Source organism: Aulonocara sp. 'chitande type north' Nkhata Bay, linkage group LG9, assembly GCF_057382095.1.
Source record: "Aulonocara sp. 'chitande type north' Nkhata Bay isolate Kocher_YH1m ecotype deep benthic linkage group LG9, A_spYH_male_GT1.1, whole genome shotgun sequence".
Lineage (NCBI taxonomy): Eukaryota > Metazoa > Chordata > Actinopteri > Cichliformes > Cichlidae > Aulonocara > Aulonocara sp. 'chitande type north' Nkhata Bay.
Genome location: NC_141352.1, coordinates 18,591,132 through 18,609,073, shown reverse-complemented (window position 1 = coordinate 18,609,073; position 17,942 = coordinate 18,591,132). Strand labels below are relative to the sequence as shown.

At 42.0% G+C, this 17,942-nt stretch overlaps 2 protein-coding genes across 3 annotated transcripts in view; one reads left to right on the top strand and one right to left on the bottom strand.

The window, feature by feature from the left end:
- Positions 1-8,954, top strand: part of ccdc191 (coiled-coil domain containing 191) — a 17,740-nt gene extending 8,786 nt beyond the window's left edge. For both annotated transcript variants that reach the window (XM_086306282.1, XM_086306283.1), the window contains exons 11-17: positions 2,123-2,214; positions 2,495-2,577; positions 2,902-3,003; positions 3,136-3,279; positions 3,814-3,966; positions 5,307-5,461; positions 6,341-8,954. In XM_086306282.1, the coding sequence (XP_086162408.1) occupies positions 2,123-2,214; positions 2,495-2,577; positions 2,902-3,003; positions 3,136-3,279; positions 3,814-3,966; positions 5,307-5,461; positions 6,341-6,482 (871 nt within the window). In that variant the 3' untranslated portion in view covers positions 6,483-8,954. The remainder of the gene's footprint in view (positions 1-2,122; positions 2,215-2,494; positions 2,578-2,901; positions 3,004-3,135; positions 3,280-3,813; positions 3,967-5,306; positions 5,462-6,340) is intronic.
- On the bottom strand, positions 6,576-17,942 carry zdhhc23b (zDHHC palmitoyltransferase 23b). Its single transcript, XM_086306287.1, has 5 exons — positions 17,555-17,942; positions 14,018-14,172; positions 10,427-11,101; positions 9,858-10,025; positions 6,576-7,745 (listed from the first exon to the last, which is right to left on the bottom strand). Exons 2-5 carry the CDS (start codon positions 14,152-14,154, stop codon positions 7,478-7,480), a joined length of 1,248 nt encoding a protein of 415 aa, XP_086162413.1. The 5' UTR covers positions 14,155-14,172; positions 17,555-17,942; the 3' UTR covers positions 6,576-7,477.

Here is a 17,942-nt window from a genome sequence, read left to right as displayed (position 1 = left end):
TATCGTATGAACCGGTTAGCTCTAGATTAGTGTGAATCATTTTATAAGTAATACGTATTAAACTGAGTGTTTATTTGTTTGTGACACCAAACAGCCAACCCTGTGTCATCAGCAGTTTTTATAGTTCCACCCTGCCATAAGGCACCTTTTATAAAGGATTTAAAGCTACAATTATTGGCTTTTTCACTGAATGATAAATAATTAACTAATGCTCTGCAGGTCCATTATAAGCCAAAAAGCAACTTCTGGGCTGTCAGTTTGTGCTATTAAGTTATAAATAATTAAGTCATCAATAAATGCTTTTAGTTTCTGTCTTTTGTTAGTCTATCCAGTCTGCTGATGCCAAATGTTTCTAATTTCATAACAAATTAAAGCAAAGTATAATTTTTGCAAAGTTTTGAATAATGAGTATGCTTAGTGTCCGTCCATCCTTTATAACTTCTTCTCATTTATAGTTCCAGATTTACATTTCCTGTTTCGCTTTTTCCTTGTGAAGCCCGAGGTACTCTCAGGCCAGCTGAAAAATATAGTTTTGCAGCGAGTTCAGGGTCTAACAAAAGGTGTCCTCGTTGTTGGTTGTGCCCTACAAAAGCGTCAGGTGGAGGTGTGCTGGAGACGATCCTGGTCACTGCCCAAACCACCTCACTGGCTTCTTTCGACCTTAATGTGGTGTAGGAATGTGGTGTTTTTTCTAGGGGTATAACCGTTTTGAGGGGGAGAGCGGGCTTTTCTGGACTTTATTTGATAGAACAGTGAAGACTAGACATGTAAATAGGATAGAGATTGGGGGAAGGACACGCAACAAAGAGTCCTGGTTGAGACTCGAATGCGGGACACTGGATTGAGCCTTTCAGCTTATGACTGCCTGCTCATCCAAGTAAGCTAAACTGGTGTCACAACTTTAAAATCTGATTAGGAACCCAAAGCAAGGTGGAAAAAGCCCAGATGAACTGGATGTATATAAGCTCCAGTGCTGCTTCATAAACAGGGAAACTGGTGTCCCCTCCTGAAGACCCCCTGCAGGAAAAGACATTTGGCTCAGGTGCAGTGAAAGCTGTGAGCTTTGCAAAGGCAGATTCTGAGCATCGTGACATGCTGGACCGTCATTGAACAATCCGTTCATGCTTAAAAATCCTGTACAAACATACAACTTACAAACTCCACACAAAAAGGCCCAAGCTGAGCTGAAGGTTCAAAGCCAGAACCTGCTTGGTATGAAGACACACTGCACCACCATGCCCACCTGTAGCTTGTAAATGTGTATACAAATGTACTGCTGTGCTTTCTCATGAATCAGCTGTGGAACGGGTCCACATGAAGAAGGACGGAGCCCACTGAGAGATATTTGTCACAGCCTGCATGTGCAGTTTGGATGAAGCCAAGGAGGGATGACCTTTCACTGTGTATTATTTAAACTTGGAAATGTTCGTGTGACAGATGTTGAAATGAAACCATGTTTGGTTGGTTCCTCAGGCTTAGAGATTTAGAGCCTGTGCTGTTTAGGTTGATCCCGTATACTAAATTGTTTCACATACTATTTTTAACCTGGCTTCACACTCAGCCTTGTGTAAGACTAACTCCACACACTCCGAATTTGTTAACAGCTCTGAAACCTCTCAAGATGAGTAATCACTGTTTGTTCACTTCTCTTTCCTCGGCGCAGACTAATGGCAGAACAAGTGGAAAGGTTTATTTGTGTGAACACCTCATTAGGTAAAGTTAAAAGGAACCAATATTTCATATGTGTAGTTTGGTACTATGGTATAGATAATTACGGTTTCCATAATATAGATGAAGATGCACTGCGGTACAATCTGTTACCCGATAACAGCTTTTGTTATTAATATAAATCATGGAGGAGAAGATAAAAGAAACAGATGATGTTTAAACTTTAGAATGAGTAAAAGGAAAGAAAAAGTTTATGACTGCTACAGGGGGAATACACTCTCCAAGCAGTGTATACAGTAACAGAAGAAAGCTCGGCACATTGGAGTTCATTTACAGATTTACAGACAATCTAATGTATGTCAGTCAAGTTTTGCTTTGGTCATTACCTTTCTGAGTAACACTTGCCAGGAACAGTATCAGACAGACTTCTGACAGGCCTTTGTTTCTGTTGCAGGGCACCGAGAGGGACTGGAGAACCTGACAGTCAGAGTGCACCTTCAAGCAAAGCTGTCACGCTGCAGACATGCCCCCATCCACTCACCACAGGTCAGTATTAAAAGTAGCTCATTGTGCAGGGGAACTTGCACGTTCACACATGCACAGAAAGTTCATTTCCATCTCCCAAAGATGTGGTGAAGCACTGCTGTAGCTCTTTTATTCAGGAAATTAAGTGACTCCGAGTCACACTTGTGAGCAGTTTACATTTGGGCCGATGTGTTCGTGTTCAGAATGAAAAGTCTAAGAAAGAAACGTGTACATGAGCAATCACTGGACTGCACAGAAGAAAAGCTTGTCATCCGCTCACTTTCCCTCCGTCTCTCTGAAGCCATGGAGGCCCGAGCACGTCAGCGAGCAGAGCGAAGGAAGGAAATTGAAGAACTCAAGAGGAAGAAAGAAGAAGAAAAGCTGGTAAGTTGAAAGGTCGTTTTCTGGGGAAACGTGGGGTTTTTTGCAGCAGCAGCAGCAGCTGTGGTTCAAGTGGTGGCTCTGATTTCCCATGGGTTGGTGGTTTGATTCCCTGCCCCTCATTGTTTGTAACTGATCTCAGGAAAGACGTGAAGCCGGGTGTGTGTGTGAATAGGTGAATGAGAAACCGATAGTAAAGCAGTAGAAGCCAGCTAAGGTTAAAATGCACTCCATAAGTGCAGACCTCTTACCATTTTTATTTTGGGACCTCCAAAACAGCTGTCGTTAAAAAAAACATCCAAATTTAATGGCAAACACAACTTTCAGGCTCAGATGAAAGCCGGTGAAGAGCTCAGGCTGAGGGAGGAGGAGGAGGAGAAACGCAAAGCAGCAGAAAGACGTCGGGAGGAGAAAAGGCTGGAAAGAGAGGTGAGGTGTACTTCATATTTTATGGATGTCCGCAAAAAAGCGGAACTTCGTGGGTCTGAGTACAAGAAGCGGTTCTCTCATGTGACTCCCTGCAGAATATTAAAAATAATCTCGCTTTGTGTTTCTGCACAGAGAGAAGAGGAGAAACAGAGACAACTGAAAAGGCAACGGGAGCTGATGGCACTGGCCCGCCAACACCACTGCAGAACCTTGTTGCTGCGGCGGGGCCTGGCGCCATGGAAACGCCTCATTCAGCTCAGACAAGCCAGTGTGGAGGTAAATCACCTGTCCTGTCCATTTCAGCTGTCAGTCTACAGCGACACAGGGAGCCAGCAAGTACTATTGTATTTCTGGCTGTGAGGAGTAAACTAAAAACATTTGTTTGACTTTAACACCATTAATGTGTTAAAGTGGCAATTGTGAGCAATGTACACAATAACTGACAATTGTGAGCAATACACAAACTGCTCTGGTTTTTTAAAAAATAAATTATTGTCACTCAAAAACCGAGCCAAAGGCAAATCTACGACACACTTTGGACGTGAAAGTGCAGAAGGAATACGTCCAAACAAAAGCTTTCTAGCAGCACTCCCTTGACATCATCACTATTTCATCCTCCAAATGTTCCTGTCTTAGCAAAGCTTAACAAATGAACACAGAAAATCTTTTGTATTCATGTTTCAGAGCTTGTTATAAAACCTCTCTGTTTGGATGCGAGTACATGGCTTTTCTACCTGGCACATATGATTGAGTTTACATTCACGAGTGCACACTGGTGCTTTTCCCCCCCTCTTTTTCATTCCCTGCCAGCTGGCTGAGCGTCATCACACTTTCATCCTCCTGAGGCAGTGCACATTAGGCTGGCAGCAATCAGCAAGAGAGTCTGTGTCTGACAAAGAAGCTTGTGCTGACCAACTGCACCAGCACTTTTTGCTTCGGAGGAGCTTAACCTGCTGGAAAAGGGTGCGTATACACCTGCACACATACAGACGCCATCCGGGGCTGACTAAAAGAAATATCTTTTTCCTAATCTCCTCTTCTACCTGCTCAGTCATATTTTCATTTTTCCAGTCTGTATGAGTGACAGGTTAAAGGAAAGAAGCCAGCCCTGTGCCTCTGTTTTGCTGTCTGTGTTTGCTGGCATGACTTGGGTACACGAGAGGGATCAATGCAAATCAAAACAAAGTTCTTTCCTACCACGAGACATTCCTGTGTTCATGTGACTTCTCTCTCCCAGTTGATAATAAACCATCCACAGGGCGATATGGTGGTACCTGGCCCTATGCGGAAAAAAAATAATAAGAGCAATTTTTGGAAAAGCTGAGTTCAGTTTCATAATTCAGTTGTCTAATTACCCGACCTATTCAATCGAGAAATCACCAAAACAGAACCTGTCTGGCAAAGTCAAGTAGACTCCAAGAGGTGATTGACTCATTACAGAGGTCATGTCATGGCACACCCTGGACAGGTCAGCAGTCTTTCACAGTGCTAACACATAGAAACAGACAGCCATTCGCACTCAGATTCACACCTATGGGCAATTTATAGTTACCACTTAACCTAATCCCACTAAATGCATGTCTTTGGACTGTGGGAGGAAGCCGGAGTACCTGTAGAGAACCCACACAAACTCGGGGAGAACATGCCGACTCCACACGGAAAGACCCTGATGGTGGAATTGAAATCAGGACCTTCTTGCTTCCCCCCCCAAAAAAGTAATAAAAACTAATACAGCACTTCATAAAAAGAACACCAACACCATACCAACAGTGTCGAGGCTGCTTTAATACTTCAGGACATGGGCGATTTGCCATAATTGATAGAACCATGAATTCTGCTCTCTACCAGAAAATCCTGAAGGAGAATTTATGGCCATCACTTTCTGTCCTGAAGCTCAAGAGCACTTAGGTTATTCAGTAGGACAATGATCCAAAGCACACCAGCAAGTCCACCTCTGAATGGCTAAAAAAGAAATAAAAAATAAAGCTGTTGGGGCGGCTTAATCACACTCTGGCCTCAAATCAGACTGCGATGCTTTGGCGTGACCTTAAACTGGCTGGTCAGCCTTCAATGTGGCTGCTAAAGGTGGCACAATCAGTTTTTAGGTTTATGGAAAAATAACCTTTTCACAATGCATCAAGATGATATTTGATGATCTGAAACATGTAAGTGTGATGAATACCAAAAAAACTAAGAAATCAAGAAAAGGAAAAATACTTTTTCACAGCACTGTGCATCTCATCTTATAATTTTTGTTCACTTTTACTGTATTCCTATTTGTAAGCAAGTGTTTTTCATTCCAGATGAGAGACATACAGATAATTCAGGAAGAGCGAGCCGAGCGCTTCTATCGCACACGCACTCTGAGGAGGTTTCTGCTGGCGCTGCTGGACCACGTGACTCAGGAGAGGCTGGTGGAGTGGGAGCATCAGGAGCTGGCTCTGGAGCATAATGAGAGGTCTGCTACCCCTGACTTTGCCATATGTTCACAGTAATATAACCAGCCAAGTGGGTGTTATTATATTTAACAACTTGAAAGAACTTTAATTACAAGTTAAACTGCTGAATCAGAACAGTCTTTGCAGCTCTTAGAGAAAGGACAGGGCCTGCAAGCCTTTGAAGATGTAAACATTCATTTGACCTCTAGGCATTTTCAATAAGAGACTCTCAAGACCTCAAGTAGCCCTGAAAAAATAGATTTACTAGGAAGTTGTGTAGATGGTAATTCTATAATACACATTGCAGAAGCAGTTTCTGGATATTCACCAATATGAAATATGAAGTGCATCTTTTTTTTCCATCTTCCTTTTCCAGTGTAACTTCCTCTTCATTAGACAGAAAATTTATACCACCATCTCCTTGACTCCGGTGCACCAACTCATATCTGCTGTTAGCTGCAAATGTCTTTTCATATCATGATTAATGGAGTCTGTTGGGATGCTTTTGTAGCTCAGTGTGTAGCGCTCCTAAACGGGCCACGTTTCTGCAATAATAGCCTTTGTAGATACCCAAAAGTCAATAAATCTGGGGGGGTAATTGTGATATAGCGGTCTTATATAAAACCATCTGTGCTTGTATGGTCTCCCTAAATCCTAGAGCCAGCATGCTAACATGCTGCTGTTCATGCCATAAATCTGTTAAAGTAGCAAGCCAGAATTTACACAGACAAGATACTGCTTAGATTCTTCTTTTCCTGGCTATTTTAATTATGATATACTCGCACAGAGTTACATGTGAGAACTTATTAGCTGTTGTCATGCTAGAGGTCCCTTTAATCCATTTTGTTATTGCTCACTTGCTCTGTTCCCGTCTGTCCCTCCATCTGCCTGCATATCAGACGAGTGCTGCGGCAATGTTTCCTGGCCTGGAGGCAACTTCCATGTTTGCTGCGCAAGGAAAGAGAGAAGGACGAGCGGAGGGAGAAGCTGTGCCGCAAAGTGACTGAGGTTCTCCCGGATTTCTGCTCCCATCCACTGTAACGCCTCTGGGAAGACCGACAGAACGGGCAACGTACTGCATACTGATGCAGGCGACACGCAAACATCTCAGCATCACTCTGGAAGATGACACACTGCACACTTCTTACATTTATTTTATAAAATATTTTCACAGAAACACATAAATCAACCAGAGCAATTATTGGAATACAAAAAACAAACAAAAAAACCCCCAAAAAAACCCCTTTAATGCCTGTGAGAACCAAAAGCAGTGAAAAACTCATTTCTAACTGATGCCAAAACATATTGATTCATTTGCGTTTTCCATTTATCTAAGAGTTGTTCCATTTCTGAGTCAGTTTTGAAACGGATTAAAAGAGTCAAAGTAACCGTGTGGTAATAACTAAGCAATCAGCTGCTGTGGAACTTCAAATTAGCTGGCCTATCTGGCCTGTGCCAAAATGTTTCAATTAGTTGTGATAAATATCCATGAATTCGTTTCACAAGGCCAAGTAAGGTCAAGTGCAGTCTGTTTGTGAACGATAAAAAGGTTATAGTGAGCCCTAGAGAGCCTCCTTGAATATCCTATCTGTGCACTCAGAGGCATCATCTTGTGCTGTGTTCAGACAAAATGTCCCCACCAGGATCAGCAGATTGGAGTTATTGTCTCGCATCAAGGCACTACGAAGGAGGGGAGACATAAGGTCAGCCTTCAAGTCAAGGAAGACATCCAGCGTGAAGGACTAGTAATATTTGTTTGGCAGAGGTGACGTATATGACCAGCTGCATAGAGGAGATCCTGCATGTCCTTCACATTTATGGCAGTATGTGCATCTTATGGGCGTGAGTAGTTGTTATTGCTAAGTGTCAAAGTCAGTGCAAGTCCATATGTTGCACGTTAAAAACGTAGCAGCTCTGAGGTTTGCTGCCAGCAGCACGTCCAATCAGTTAAAAGGAGTCATGCTGCCATCCAGTGGACACTAACACACCAGCAGCCACAATTCCCAAACTTTAAACAGCATTGCATCACAAGTCTCTCACACCAAGTCAGTGGGAGAGGGGGGAATCACTTTGTCTCCCATGCTCATGAACTCAGACCAGTTGCCACGGAAACCTCGGGAATAGGCGCCAGTGTTCACGACGAGTCCCCAGTAGGCGCTGCGAGCGGTTTTCTCTCGCAGGGCGATGCGGGCTTCGCGCTCGGTCACGTTGTAGCTGACGTTGATGAGCTGTATCGCCAGCAGGTGAAGCAACCCGCCCGTCACGATGCTGCTGTACCACGCACAGGTGAAGCAAAGAGCAGTGCTGGAACACAGACAAGGACGGAGGTAGTCAATTTTTTTCTTTTTTACCAGCAAAAGGGTTTTATTTTCATGCTCAGCCACTTTCAAAGATAAAATATTTAGTGTAACCAGTTTAAAAGGGTGTAAATGGACAGATCACAGTTAAAAGAACCAGTATTTTTACATATTGAGGGCATGATACTCATTCACAGTTTTTAACTCTGAGTTCAGTAGCAGTGCCAGTACTAGTCATTTGAACTACTTCACATGCATGCTCGTTGCTCTGAGCAAAAACTGTGAATCTTTCTCCAACAGCTTAATGGGCACTGCTTCAAGGTACTCTTGAAAGTGATTCAGTAGAGCGAAAAAAGCCAGACACTCAATATGCTCATGGAAGGTCCTCACTTACTTCTGGTAGTTCTGGGAAAAGTATTAAATGGCTGTGCAGTGGGTCAGTGAGGATCTTAATTGCTGCGAAAAAGGCTGTCAACCCTATTTTCTGTGGACTCTATCTCAGCTGTGGGTGTTTATTTAAGCACAAGTACTGACGCTGTGCAGTTAAGATGTTTAATTTTGTTCACAGGGTAACAATACAGAGGCTCCTAATTTTAATTAATAAGGCACTGTGAATACATATGTTGATTACATTACATTTTAAGGAAACCTGCCTGTAGAGCCTGATTTATTTATTATGCTCTTTCTAGTATAAATACTAGTACAGAGTATATAATCTGTTCCATTTGTTTGGGTACCTAGGGTTGCTAAGCATTTGACCTTGACATTCATTGTTAGGACATAAAGTCAAACCATATCGAGTAACAGATTATATGAGAGCTGTACAACACACTTTTTACGACATCACAATGACGCCATAACAGACTAATTCCATCATATTGGAATATGGACAACATACTGGAGATCAATGAGAAGGCGAATGAGGAAATAAATTACATGTATGATCACCTGTGATGAAATAATGAATTAAAAGTAAACTCAAACACTTCTTCTCATTCATTTTTAGTTCACTTCCATATTTTAGATCTCAGCATTAACCACCACAGGTCCACATGGTCACTGAACGTCATTATATACAAACCTTACTGAGCTGATTATAAACCTGTATTTACACAGATTTTTTTTTTTTTTACAGCAACACCAAGTCTTTTCTACAAAAAAACAAAAAAGTTGAATTAAACTGTGTATTTCACAATAAAGCTGACGCCAAAGATAACACCGCCACTAGTGTAGTGTGGCTTATGGTAGTGGTATTATCCTTCCATTTGTCACCAGTGTTTCCTGATGTCTGTGGGGCAATGCCTTGTTTTCATTCTGGATTTGGTCTCTGTTTCAGAACCGTTACAGCCCTGATGCTAGTGCCAGAATTCAATTAGCTATGCATAAAAATTGGAAATCTTTACAGTTTCCAATCAATACACACATACATGCATAGTCATTTAAGGCTGCTCCCTTATTTCAAACAGTGAATGAATCTGAAAGTTACAACTTGGCACAGATTTGACACCAGATGTCCTTCCTGATGTAATGCCCATGTATCCTGGCTCGGTGGAGATGTTTGACCATAATGCACAGAAAAACCAAACACATCATATCAGCACAAAAGCTTTATGCTAACTATAAAGTGCAGTGGTGGAGGGAAAATGATTTGGGCTTGTTTTGTGGCCACAGAAACTGGACATGTTGCAGTCACTGATTTGACCGTGAAGTCCTCTGTGTACCAAAGTATTCTAGAGACAAATGTGAAGCCATCTTTCTGGCAGCTAAAGCTTGGTTTTAAACTGGGTCATGCAACAGGATGATGATCCAAAACACTGCAACAAATCTACAAGAGAATAGTTGAAAAATAAAAGAATAAAGGTGTTGCAATGACCCAGACCTCAAACTGACTGAAATGCTGTGGTGGGACCTTCACAGAGCTCTGCATTAATTAATTCCTGCAAACCTCAATGAACTGAAGTAATGTGGTAAAGAAGAATGTGCCAAAATTCCTTCACAGCAACATGATAAAGCCAAACAGAAAATACCACTTCAAAGTTCTGCTAATGGTGGTTCTACAAGCTCTTGATTAATGGGGTATACTTAGTTTTTGACAGAACTGTATGTCTGTTTCCACTACCTGTACTGGTTGTAGACTCCTGGGCAGTAGAGTAAGGCGAAGAGGAGATTTTGCCGTGGACACACACTCTGTAGCACCAGGCTGATTCCGTACAGGGACGTCAACAGGAAGAGGACGAGCGTGAGCAGAAAGCTGCGGTGATTGGCCTGCCCCACACAGCTGTTTATCCTGCCCCGACACAGACAGGAGGGGACGCACAAACACACGTGTACACACACAAGCAGACAAAACATTGTACTGAGACTCCAGGGTTACACTACACTACACACAAACATGCAGGAGCGTGCATGGTATAGAAGGATGGCAGCAAGGAAATTGTGACGTTAACACAACATAGAAAAAAATATGTTGAGCTAGACACAAGAGGACAAAGATATTCATTCTCTCTGAGCTCATTACCTGCAAAGACAGAGTAACTTAACTCTTATAAATTAAAGGTGTTATTTTAGATCTGCGTGGTCTTTGTGGAGAAAAGAAGCAGGTCACAAACAAGACAACTTCAGTGTTTGAAGGAGAAGAAAGCAGTGATGACAGGCAGGTCGAGTGAGAGGAATTTGAATGGAACCCACCAGACACAGTGGTGGTCGAGACGCAGCACGCAGACACCACAGATGCGACAATGCCCCGCCCTGGGGGGCCGCACCATCCTGCATGCCTGACACCAGTTCTTTCGGTTGCTTTCCTTCATTTCCTCCTCCGCATGCTCCGACACCCCAGCCCGGTTGGCTACAGTCATCGTCACATCCTGCCTCCCACCACTGAGGGAAGGGTTTCTGCAATACGCCACCTTGCTGTGAACGGACTCTTCGTTTGGGCGCAGGATGCCCGGATCTCTCTTGGTGTGGAAAAGAGCCAGCAGGGTGAGGACAACCCCGACGCTTACCAGCGCTAGCTGAAGCAGTCCAAAATCCCCACGTGGAAACACCTCAGTGATGAACAAGTAGTACATGTACGCCAAGGAGAAAAGGGCCAGGCTGAGGAAGAAGAGGGTCCGTCCTTTCTTACGGTGGGTGAAATAGTAGTACCACAGCACTAAGCCCGGCAGAGCTGTCAGAACCACCATCCCAATCAGGAAGTGGAGAGCAGCAAGGTGCAGCAGGGCAGGAAGGAGAAGAAGAGGAGGAATGATGGACAGGTCCACCTTGCGAGCTCCACCCCACAGCCACGGCACACGAATCCGATCTGTGACGACTGCAGCCACCTGTGACAGGGATTCAGGCTTCTGAGGTTCCCTCTTCAGAAACCTGATGAGGTAACGGAAAAGCTGTAATACTTTTTTTTAATTAAAGTAACCATGTAGGGAACTTACTAACATGTTTCAAGCACCCAAAATACAGACAGAGAACTCAAATACAAGTTATTCATTCATCATATTTTCATAATAAACAGCAGATTGCAATTACAATGTGATTTTTATACCCTGAGTGTCACTATGTGAAAAACCTGATATTGATGATACAATAAAGCATTCAGTCATCAGCAGGACTCATGCTTCTGACTACCAAATTAGTCGACTAATGGAACTATCAAGAGCCCAACATTTACTGATGTGACGGCAAATGAAGCATTTCTTATTGGGCCATAAAGCTGCAACAAGCACACACAAATCACACCTGAGGCCGAAAATTATAGGTCTTCCCCTCTCTTCTACGACGCTCTCAACAGGAATACAAAAAAGCTTCATATTACGAAATATCTCAGAATAAGTGGGCCTCAATGAAAATGTGATTTTAATGGGATACAGTGTTGGGCAAGTTACCTTGAAAAAGTAATTAATTATAGTTCCTAGTTACTTCTTCAAAAAAGTAACTGAGTTACAAGATTCTAAAAGTAATTAATTACTTGAAAAGTAACTATTGCATTACTTTAAAAAAAAAAGTTTAATCCTCTGGGGTCCAGGGTAGATTTGGCCATTTTTAACTACTTTTGATGTTTCCTCTACATTTCACCTTTAAAAACTATTTACTTTGCCTTGTTTGGTATCATTCTTTTCAGCGTGTATGAATTTACAGTTATGTTTTCATTTTGACATACTGTATTAACACAATTGATCTAAAATCAGACAAAAAAAAAACATAATATCAGAGTAGAAAAAGTTATATTTTTTACTGTAACAACCACAAACGTGTTTAATGAATCATATTTCATAACTTTAAATGCAAATATAAATTGTCAATTTTAAAATCATATGCACAGCTTTTGCAGCCGTTTACCTTTTACCCCCCTTTTTTAATAACAATTTCAAACTATTTACATAACAATCAGCTGTTCTGCATTCAATAAGCTGGCGCACAAATTATTTGTGCCACTCCAAATATTTCTGTCCACTATAAAGGAGAACATCACAGCCCGATACCTGCAGGTCTGACAGCAGCAGGTGTATCACTCCTATTCTCTACCTGGAGACAGCAGTCGCCTCATTGTTCTGACACACAACACAAAACTACCCACAACACTACAGACTAACTACACAAGACAACACATTAACTACTTAACTAACTTTTCTGCTGTCTCTCTCTCTTTCTCTCTCTCACCATCACTCCTAAAACTTCCCCCTCTTCCTAAACAACCAAATGTCATGTTGCCATATCATTTTTTGATTGGTCGACATGGTGCATTTTTCCACCAACATGAAAGGGTAGAGGTTTTTTGTTGTTGTTTTTTTGGTCATAAGCAGAGAGTACTTGCTAGCTCTGTCCTAAACATGACAAAACTATTCAGGAACAAACACCGCGTATATTTTGTTTATCATGACTCTGGTTTTACGTGGCCTATCAACACAATTTAAAAACTGGTATATATCACCTTGTTGCTTTGTCATCTTAAAGTGGTCATGTGATTGGCTTACCGTGACTACTTCATTCTTCCTCAGTCAAACAGCAGCACTCATGCGATTGTTTTGCTCCCTTAGCTCCAGGTGTTGTGCCAAAAAGTGATCGTCAGGGAGAAAGTGATTGCCGTCCGCGGGAGCGCGCGGAGCTGCTTAACGCTGTAGCGCCCAGATCTTGGGGGGCCCTGATTACTTACATAGACAGCTGCTTCCGTGCAACTGATATAAGGTGCAATAAGCTGAAGACAGCTTCAAGCGTCTGTTTGTTGAAAAATAGTTTTCCTTGTTAGTAACTGTAACGGCGTTGTAACGATAGTTATAGTGATTAGTTAGATTACTCGTTACTGAAAAAAGTAACTCCTTACTTCCATCACTGATGTGGTAGAAATAAAATTATCTGATATCTTTTGTTTTAGATAGACAGAACTAAGACAGTAGTTACATTTTTAAATTTACTTTCTGGGTTATAATTCTGTTAAAGCGTCTCTGTAAGAACAAGCAAGACAGTTTGTGCCCTTTGCACATATAATGCAAGCAGCAGCAGAGAATTACCAGCACTTTCAGCTGTTCTGTTATGTGATTGTAAATGATTTGGCACAGTGTTTAAACCAGATGGCCTTCGTGACACAGCCCTTCCATTTATCCGGGTTTTGGACTGGGCACTGGGAGTACACGTGTACATGTGACCCCATGACACTGGGTTAATGTCTCCTCCCAGTGTCAAACCAAGGATCTTTCACATAGAGTCACTGATCCCAGCACTGCTATATTAGAAGCTTTGGTATGAAAATGATGTGATTCTCTTTGGATTTTGCACCGCTGGTCAGACAAGTCCAGGAATTTGACCAAATTGTCTGATTTGTGTTTTGTTTTCTGTATATTATTTCTGCTGGTATAACAGATCTTTAAAGGTTGCTCCTTTTTATTTATAGTATTAGTATTATACGTTTTTTGTCTTGATTTAACTACAGTCTGTGTGTTTGTTGTAGTTATGTAGTTTTGTGAAAATCTCCTAAAGTCTGAACCAGTAACATTTCAACTGTGATGTTAAATTGTTACTAAATTTATAAAATCTAAAAAAAACATTAAAGAAACATGGACTTTAATCCTTAGCCGACTAACTTTTTTCATTCTCTCCTAAAAACTGATGATCTTTAGCAGGGCCTGTGATTGGCCAAAAACAGCTCAGAGGAGGGACAGGAGTCTAGTTCAGATCAATCGAATTACAATTCACCTAAAGACTATTATGGATTTTCATCGAAATACACCAAAAACAAGTTGTCTATCTTGCCTTAAATTGGGGCACAAAATTAAATCTCGCATTTCCCACCTGTCACAGGCGTCATCCAGGTCCTCACAGTCACAGCAGCAGGCTGCTACATGGCTGCGCTGTCCATGTCTGTTCATGTATTCGCAGCAGCACAAGACCGCCTCCTCCTCCAGCACCTTCTTGGCTTGCCTCTTCATTACAGAGAGCCCTGCAGCCTGTCAGAGGTTTTAAAACAGGTAATGAGTTCGAGGAAAGTGAAAAGTTGCAGATGATCAAAGGGAAGGGAAAAGTATTAAGTGAAAATACCTTTACCTGATTTGCTTTCAGCTAATAATCATTTGAAAATACCACTTTGCTGAACTGACCTTTTCATGCAGCAGCTTACCAGACACTTGCATGCATTTTAGATGGTGGAGTGCTCTGAACAGATTTCCACAGCACTTTCACGTCACTTCCTGTCCTCACATCTGTCACACATCTGTCACCCTTTAATGATTTACAGCAAATGATCAGTCCCCCCACCCCCCGCACACTGGCTTGTTTATGTGGCACAGATGGATATGGATTTGGGTTGAGGTGGTGTCAGCAGTTATAGCAATGGCAGGTCTTAGGTGGCCTCTCAATCATGGCATGACAAAGTGGGGTTAATCCTTCAGCTGAGTTAAACCTCTATCTTTGGGAGGAATATGAATGAGCCTCTGATTAGCAATAAATCACAGAATGAAATTGTGTGTTATTATTAAAGCTCAGCCAGCAATCACGCTAATGTGTTAAAAAGGACATTCTGGGTCAGAAAAGGTTACCAGCATCTAATTAGGGTCCTTCCAGGCACCCTTGGATCTGTAAGATCCTAAAGAGAGGACAGATTGGGTTACATGTACTGATTAATGGGTGTGTGCTAGCACCAAACAGCACATCTGCTCCCTGACAAATAAAGAAAAATACTGCTGCAAGGGCTTACAGTGTGACTGTTGCACTCAGCAATTTTACAGCTGTGGTGTTTAATGCTTTGGCCAAAAAGCTTTTCAGGGCAAAGCACATCATTTTGCTTCAATATCTAGGAATTGCTGTCGTTTAGGATGGAAGACGTCACTTTTACAACTCTGATTATTAGCTGAAAGCAAATCAGCAACATTTTTCATAGTTAATAGTTCCAGATTGCAACTGTCGAGGATGCTTGCTTTACTTACTTTATATAATTTTGCTGTAAACACCATATTTGTCTGACACAATCGAGGCTCATTCTCATCCTAGGCCAAACTCTCAATTTGAATGTGAAAATAAACAGCATAAAATAACATTCTCATTTGACTATATACCAGAGCCAAAGAAGTGTGACAAGGAAACCTCCAACAATGTCTCAGTGTCTCAATGCCCGTTGCTGACAAAGAAATGAAGACAGACTGATATACAATCACTCCAACCGATATTTGGGGGACTCCAGTATCTGATATATTAGCTGATATATTGGGGGGTTTTTTCACATACACACAAAACATAAACCAATGTACCTAACACTTGTTATGTGTACTTTTATGTGTATTTACTCGTTCACACTCTGCTTGGATCAGGGTTTGTTACTGCTTTCTTACCAGGTTTGTTACCTTGTTACCAGCAGTGCCCTCTAGTGGACAAACTATGCAACAGCAACAGTGATAACGTGCCTGAATGGTGTTTCTCCCATTTCTTCTTTACTTTTTTCATTTATCAGCTGTTATAAATGTTGATACGGAGAGATCTGCAAATTGATAATATCACGTAGTAATATCAACTGTTACGCTATCAGTATTTTGCACCAAAAGCATGCCAACAGCAGCTAATAGGGTAGTGGTTTACACATTTTCCTAACAGCAGCAGATTGAATTCCTAAGCTACTGAGCTTCTTTCTGCACAATTTCAGTCAAATGTTAAAAAATGACTGTAAAACACTGAGTACAGATGGATAAGGGTGGAAATTCAGATCATGTTGAGCTCTGTGGGTTTAGGGAGTCATCAACTAAATGGGATTTGCATCTAATTATTAAAATAATCCCAACATTTGGAACATTAGTTTGTTTACTTTTAAGCTCATGAAAATGGAGGGACTACATAAAAAAGGCTGCAAATCCTCAGTTTTAGTGCAGACTTTTATTCTAAACCCTTTCCGAAAGTCCACACTTTAATTACATTTTTCCCATTTCATTACAAATACATTTAACTGGTGTACAGCAGCAAAATTAGGAAGATTATGTCACTGTCCAAATGACTGTACATTAAAAGGCAGAGCTGCACAGTTAAATTCCTGAAGCTTGTAAAGACATAAAAAGTACTTAAAGTGGCCTCACCTCCACTCAGTGCTCGGCAGAAAGCAGGATTTACAACATCAGTCTTTGTACATGTGCAAAGACTCAAATAGTAAATGGACTGGTACTTATATAGGACCTTTCTACTCAAGTTAAGATACTACACATCTCATTATCACAATCACCACTCAATCACAGCACTTTTATCTATGCCTAACATTTACATAGTTAAGCTCCCATGGATGTATCCAGACCAACGCATGTTCCCATGGCTTCCTACTGGTAGAAGACCACCTTTGCTTTTTTTTTTCCAGAGCAATAATATTCTCATACTTCCTAAAACGGGTCTGAATGTACCACTAGTGGTCAAGGAAGCTACACCTCGTTTGGAAGTCAGCCTCTTAGACACCTACACACCTGGTAACTGACCAACCAAGACACCATGCTAAACCTTCCAGGTGGAGGACCTAACAGCGGCTGGCTGTAGCTTAATATATACTTTATAGGTAGGATGACCAGATTTCCCACTTTACTATTCTTTCTCCCACCTCCCAATACTACATACTGAGGGAATGTCCCACATGTTGCTTTCTCACAAGAAACAAGGCTGTAAAAGAGATGTGCTGATCCACAGAACCATCCCTACAGAAACCCAAAAATGATTACCACGCAGAACAGCAGCTGCGATTACAGATAACCAAAAGTTACAACAATTGTAGTGGCATATAAAAAAACTAGCTTTCAGGTTATTTGTAGCCTTACTGCAAACTCCTTACCCCACATTTAGTCAGCATATATAGAGACTATCGAGTGTTATAAACATGAACATTCTATAGAAAACCATTGAGACAAGTGTTACTTCACAAAACTGCTGATTGCTGCAACTTGTGTTATCAATGAAATTTTACTTAGGGTAGATGGGGAGCCAAGATGGCATTAGAATAACTAAATACACGCCTGCTTATGAATAATCAATTAACATCATCAGTTCTTTTTTTCTGCAGCACACCTGCTCTAAACTATACCTTGCATAATAAACTTTTGTCCCAGTAACAGGATGCTGTGCTGACACATTCAGTAAAAATCAGTTTTTATTGGAGACGCTGTGACTTTAAACTCGACTGCATGTAAATATTAGGACTTCACCGTTTTCCCTGGCATTTAACCCAATGAATCCTGCAGCTTGTCGGTAACATAATTGCAGACTGCAGCTCACAGTTAACCGACGTTTACCTGCCAACAAGCCGCCGTCTCACCGGAGCGACACACTGCGTCAAAGCAGGTTTCACGACCCGACAAACCCGGGTAAACATACCTGCACACGGGGCTGCTACATGCCAGCCTCTAGAAATATCGACTGGAACGATTTTCCCCCGCCGTGCTTCTTAACGGAAGTCTCGGTCCCGGCAGCAGAGCTCGTATCCGGTGTTTCTGCCGCTAAATGCAAGTCGCGTGAAGTGACCGCGGAACGGCGGCAACTGCTGGGGCGGGGGCTGGGTTTGAGTATCCGGCTCGGCTGGTGCTTCCTGCAGGAGCCGGGGGGTGTCTTCTGCGTGGACGTCCAGGTTTCGGTACACAGAGAAGTCCTGCTTCCTCCTCTCCAAACTGGCTGAACTGTTTCTGTACTGACGTCACATGAAGTGGCTTTTCCCCGCCCAGCCTACTCCCACATGATGCTGCTACTGCTGCATGCACAGCTGTGC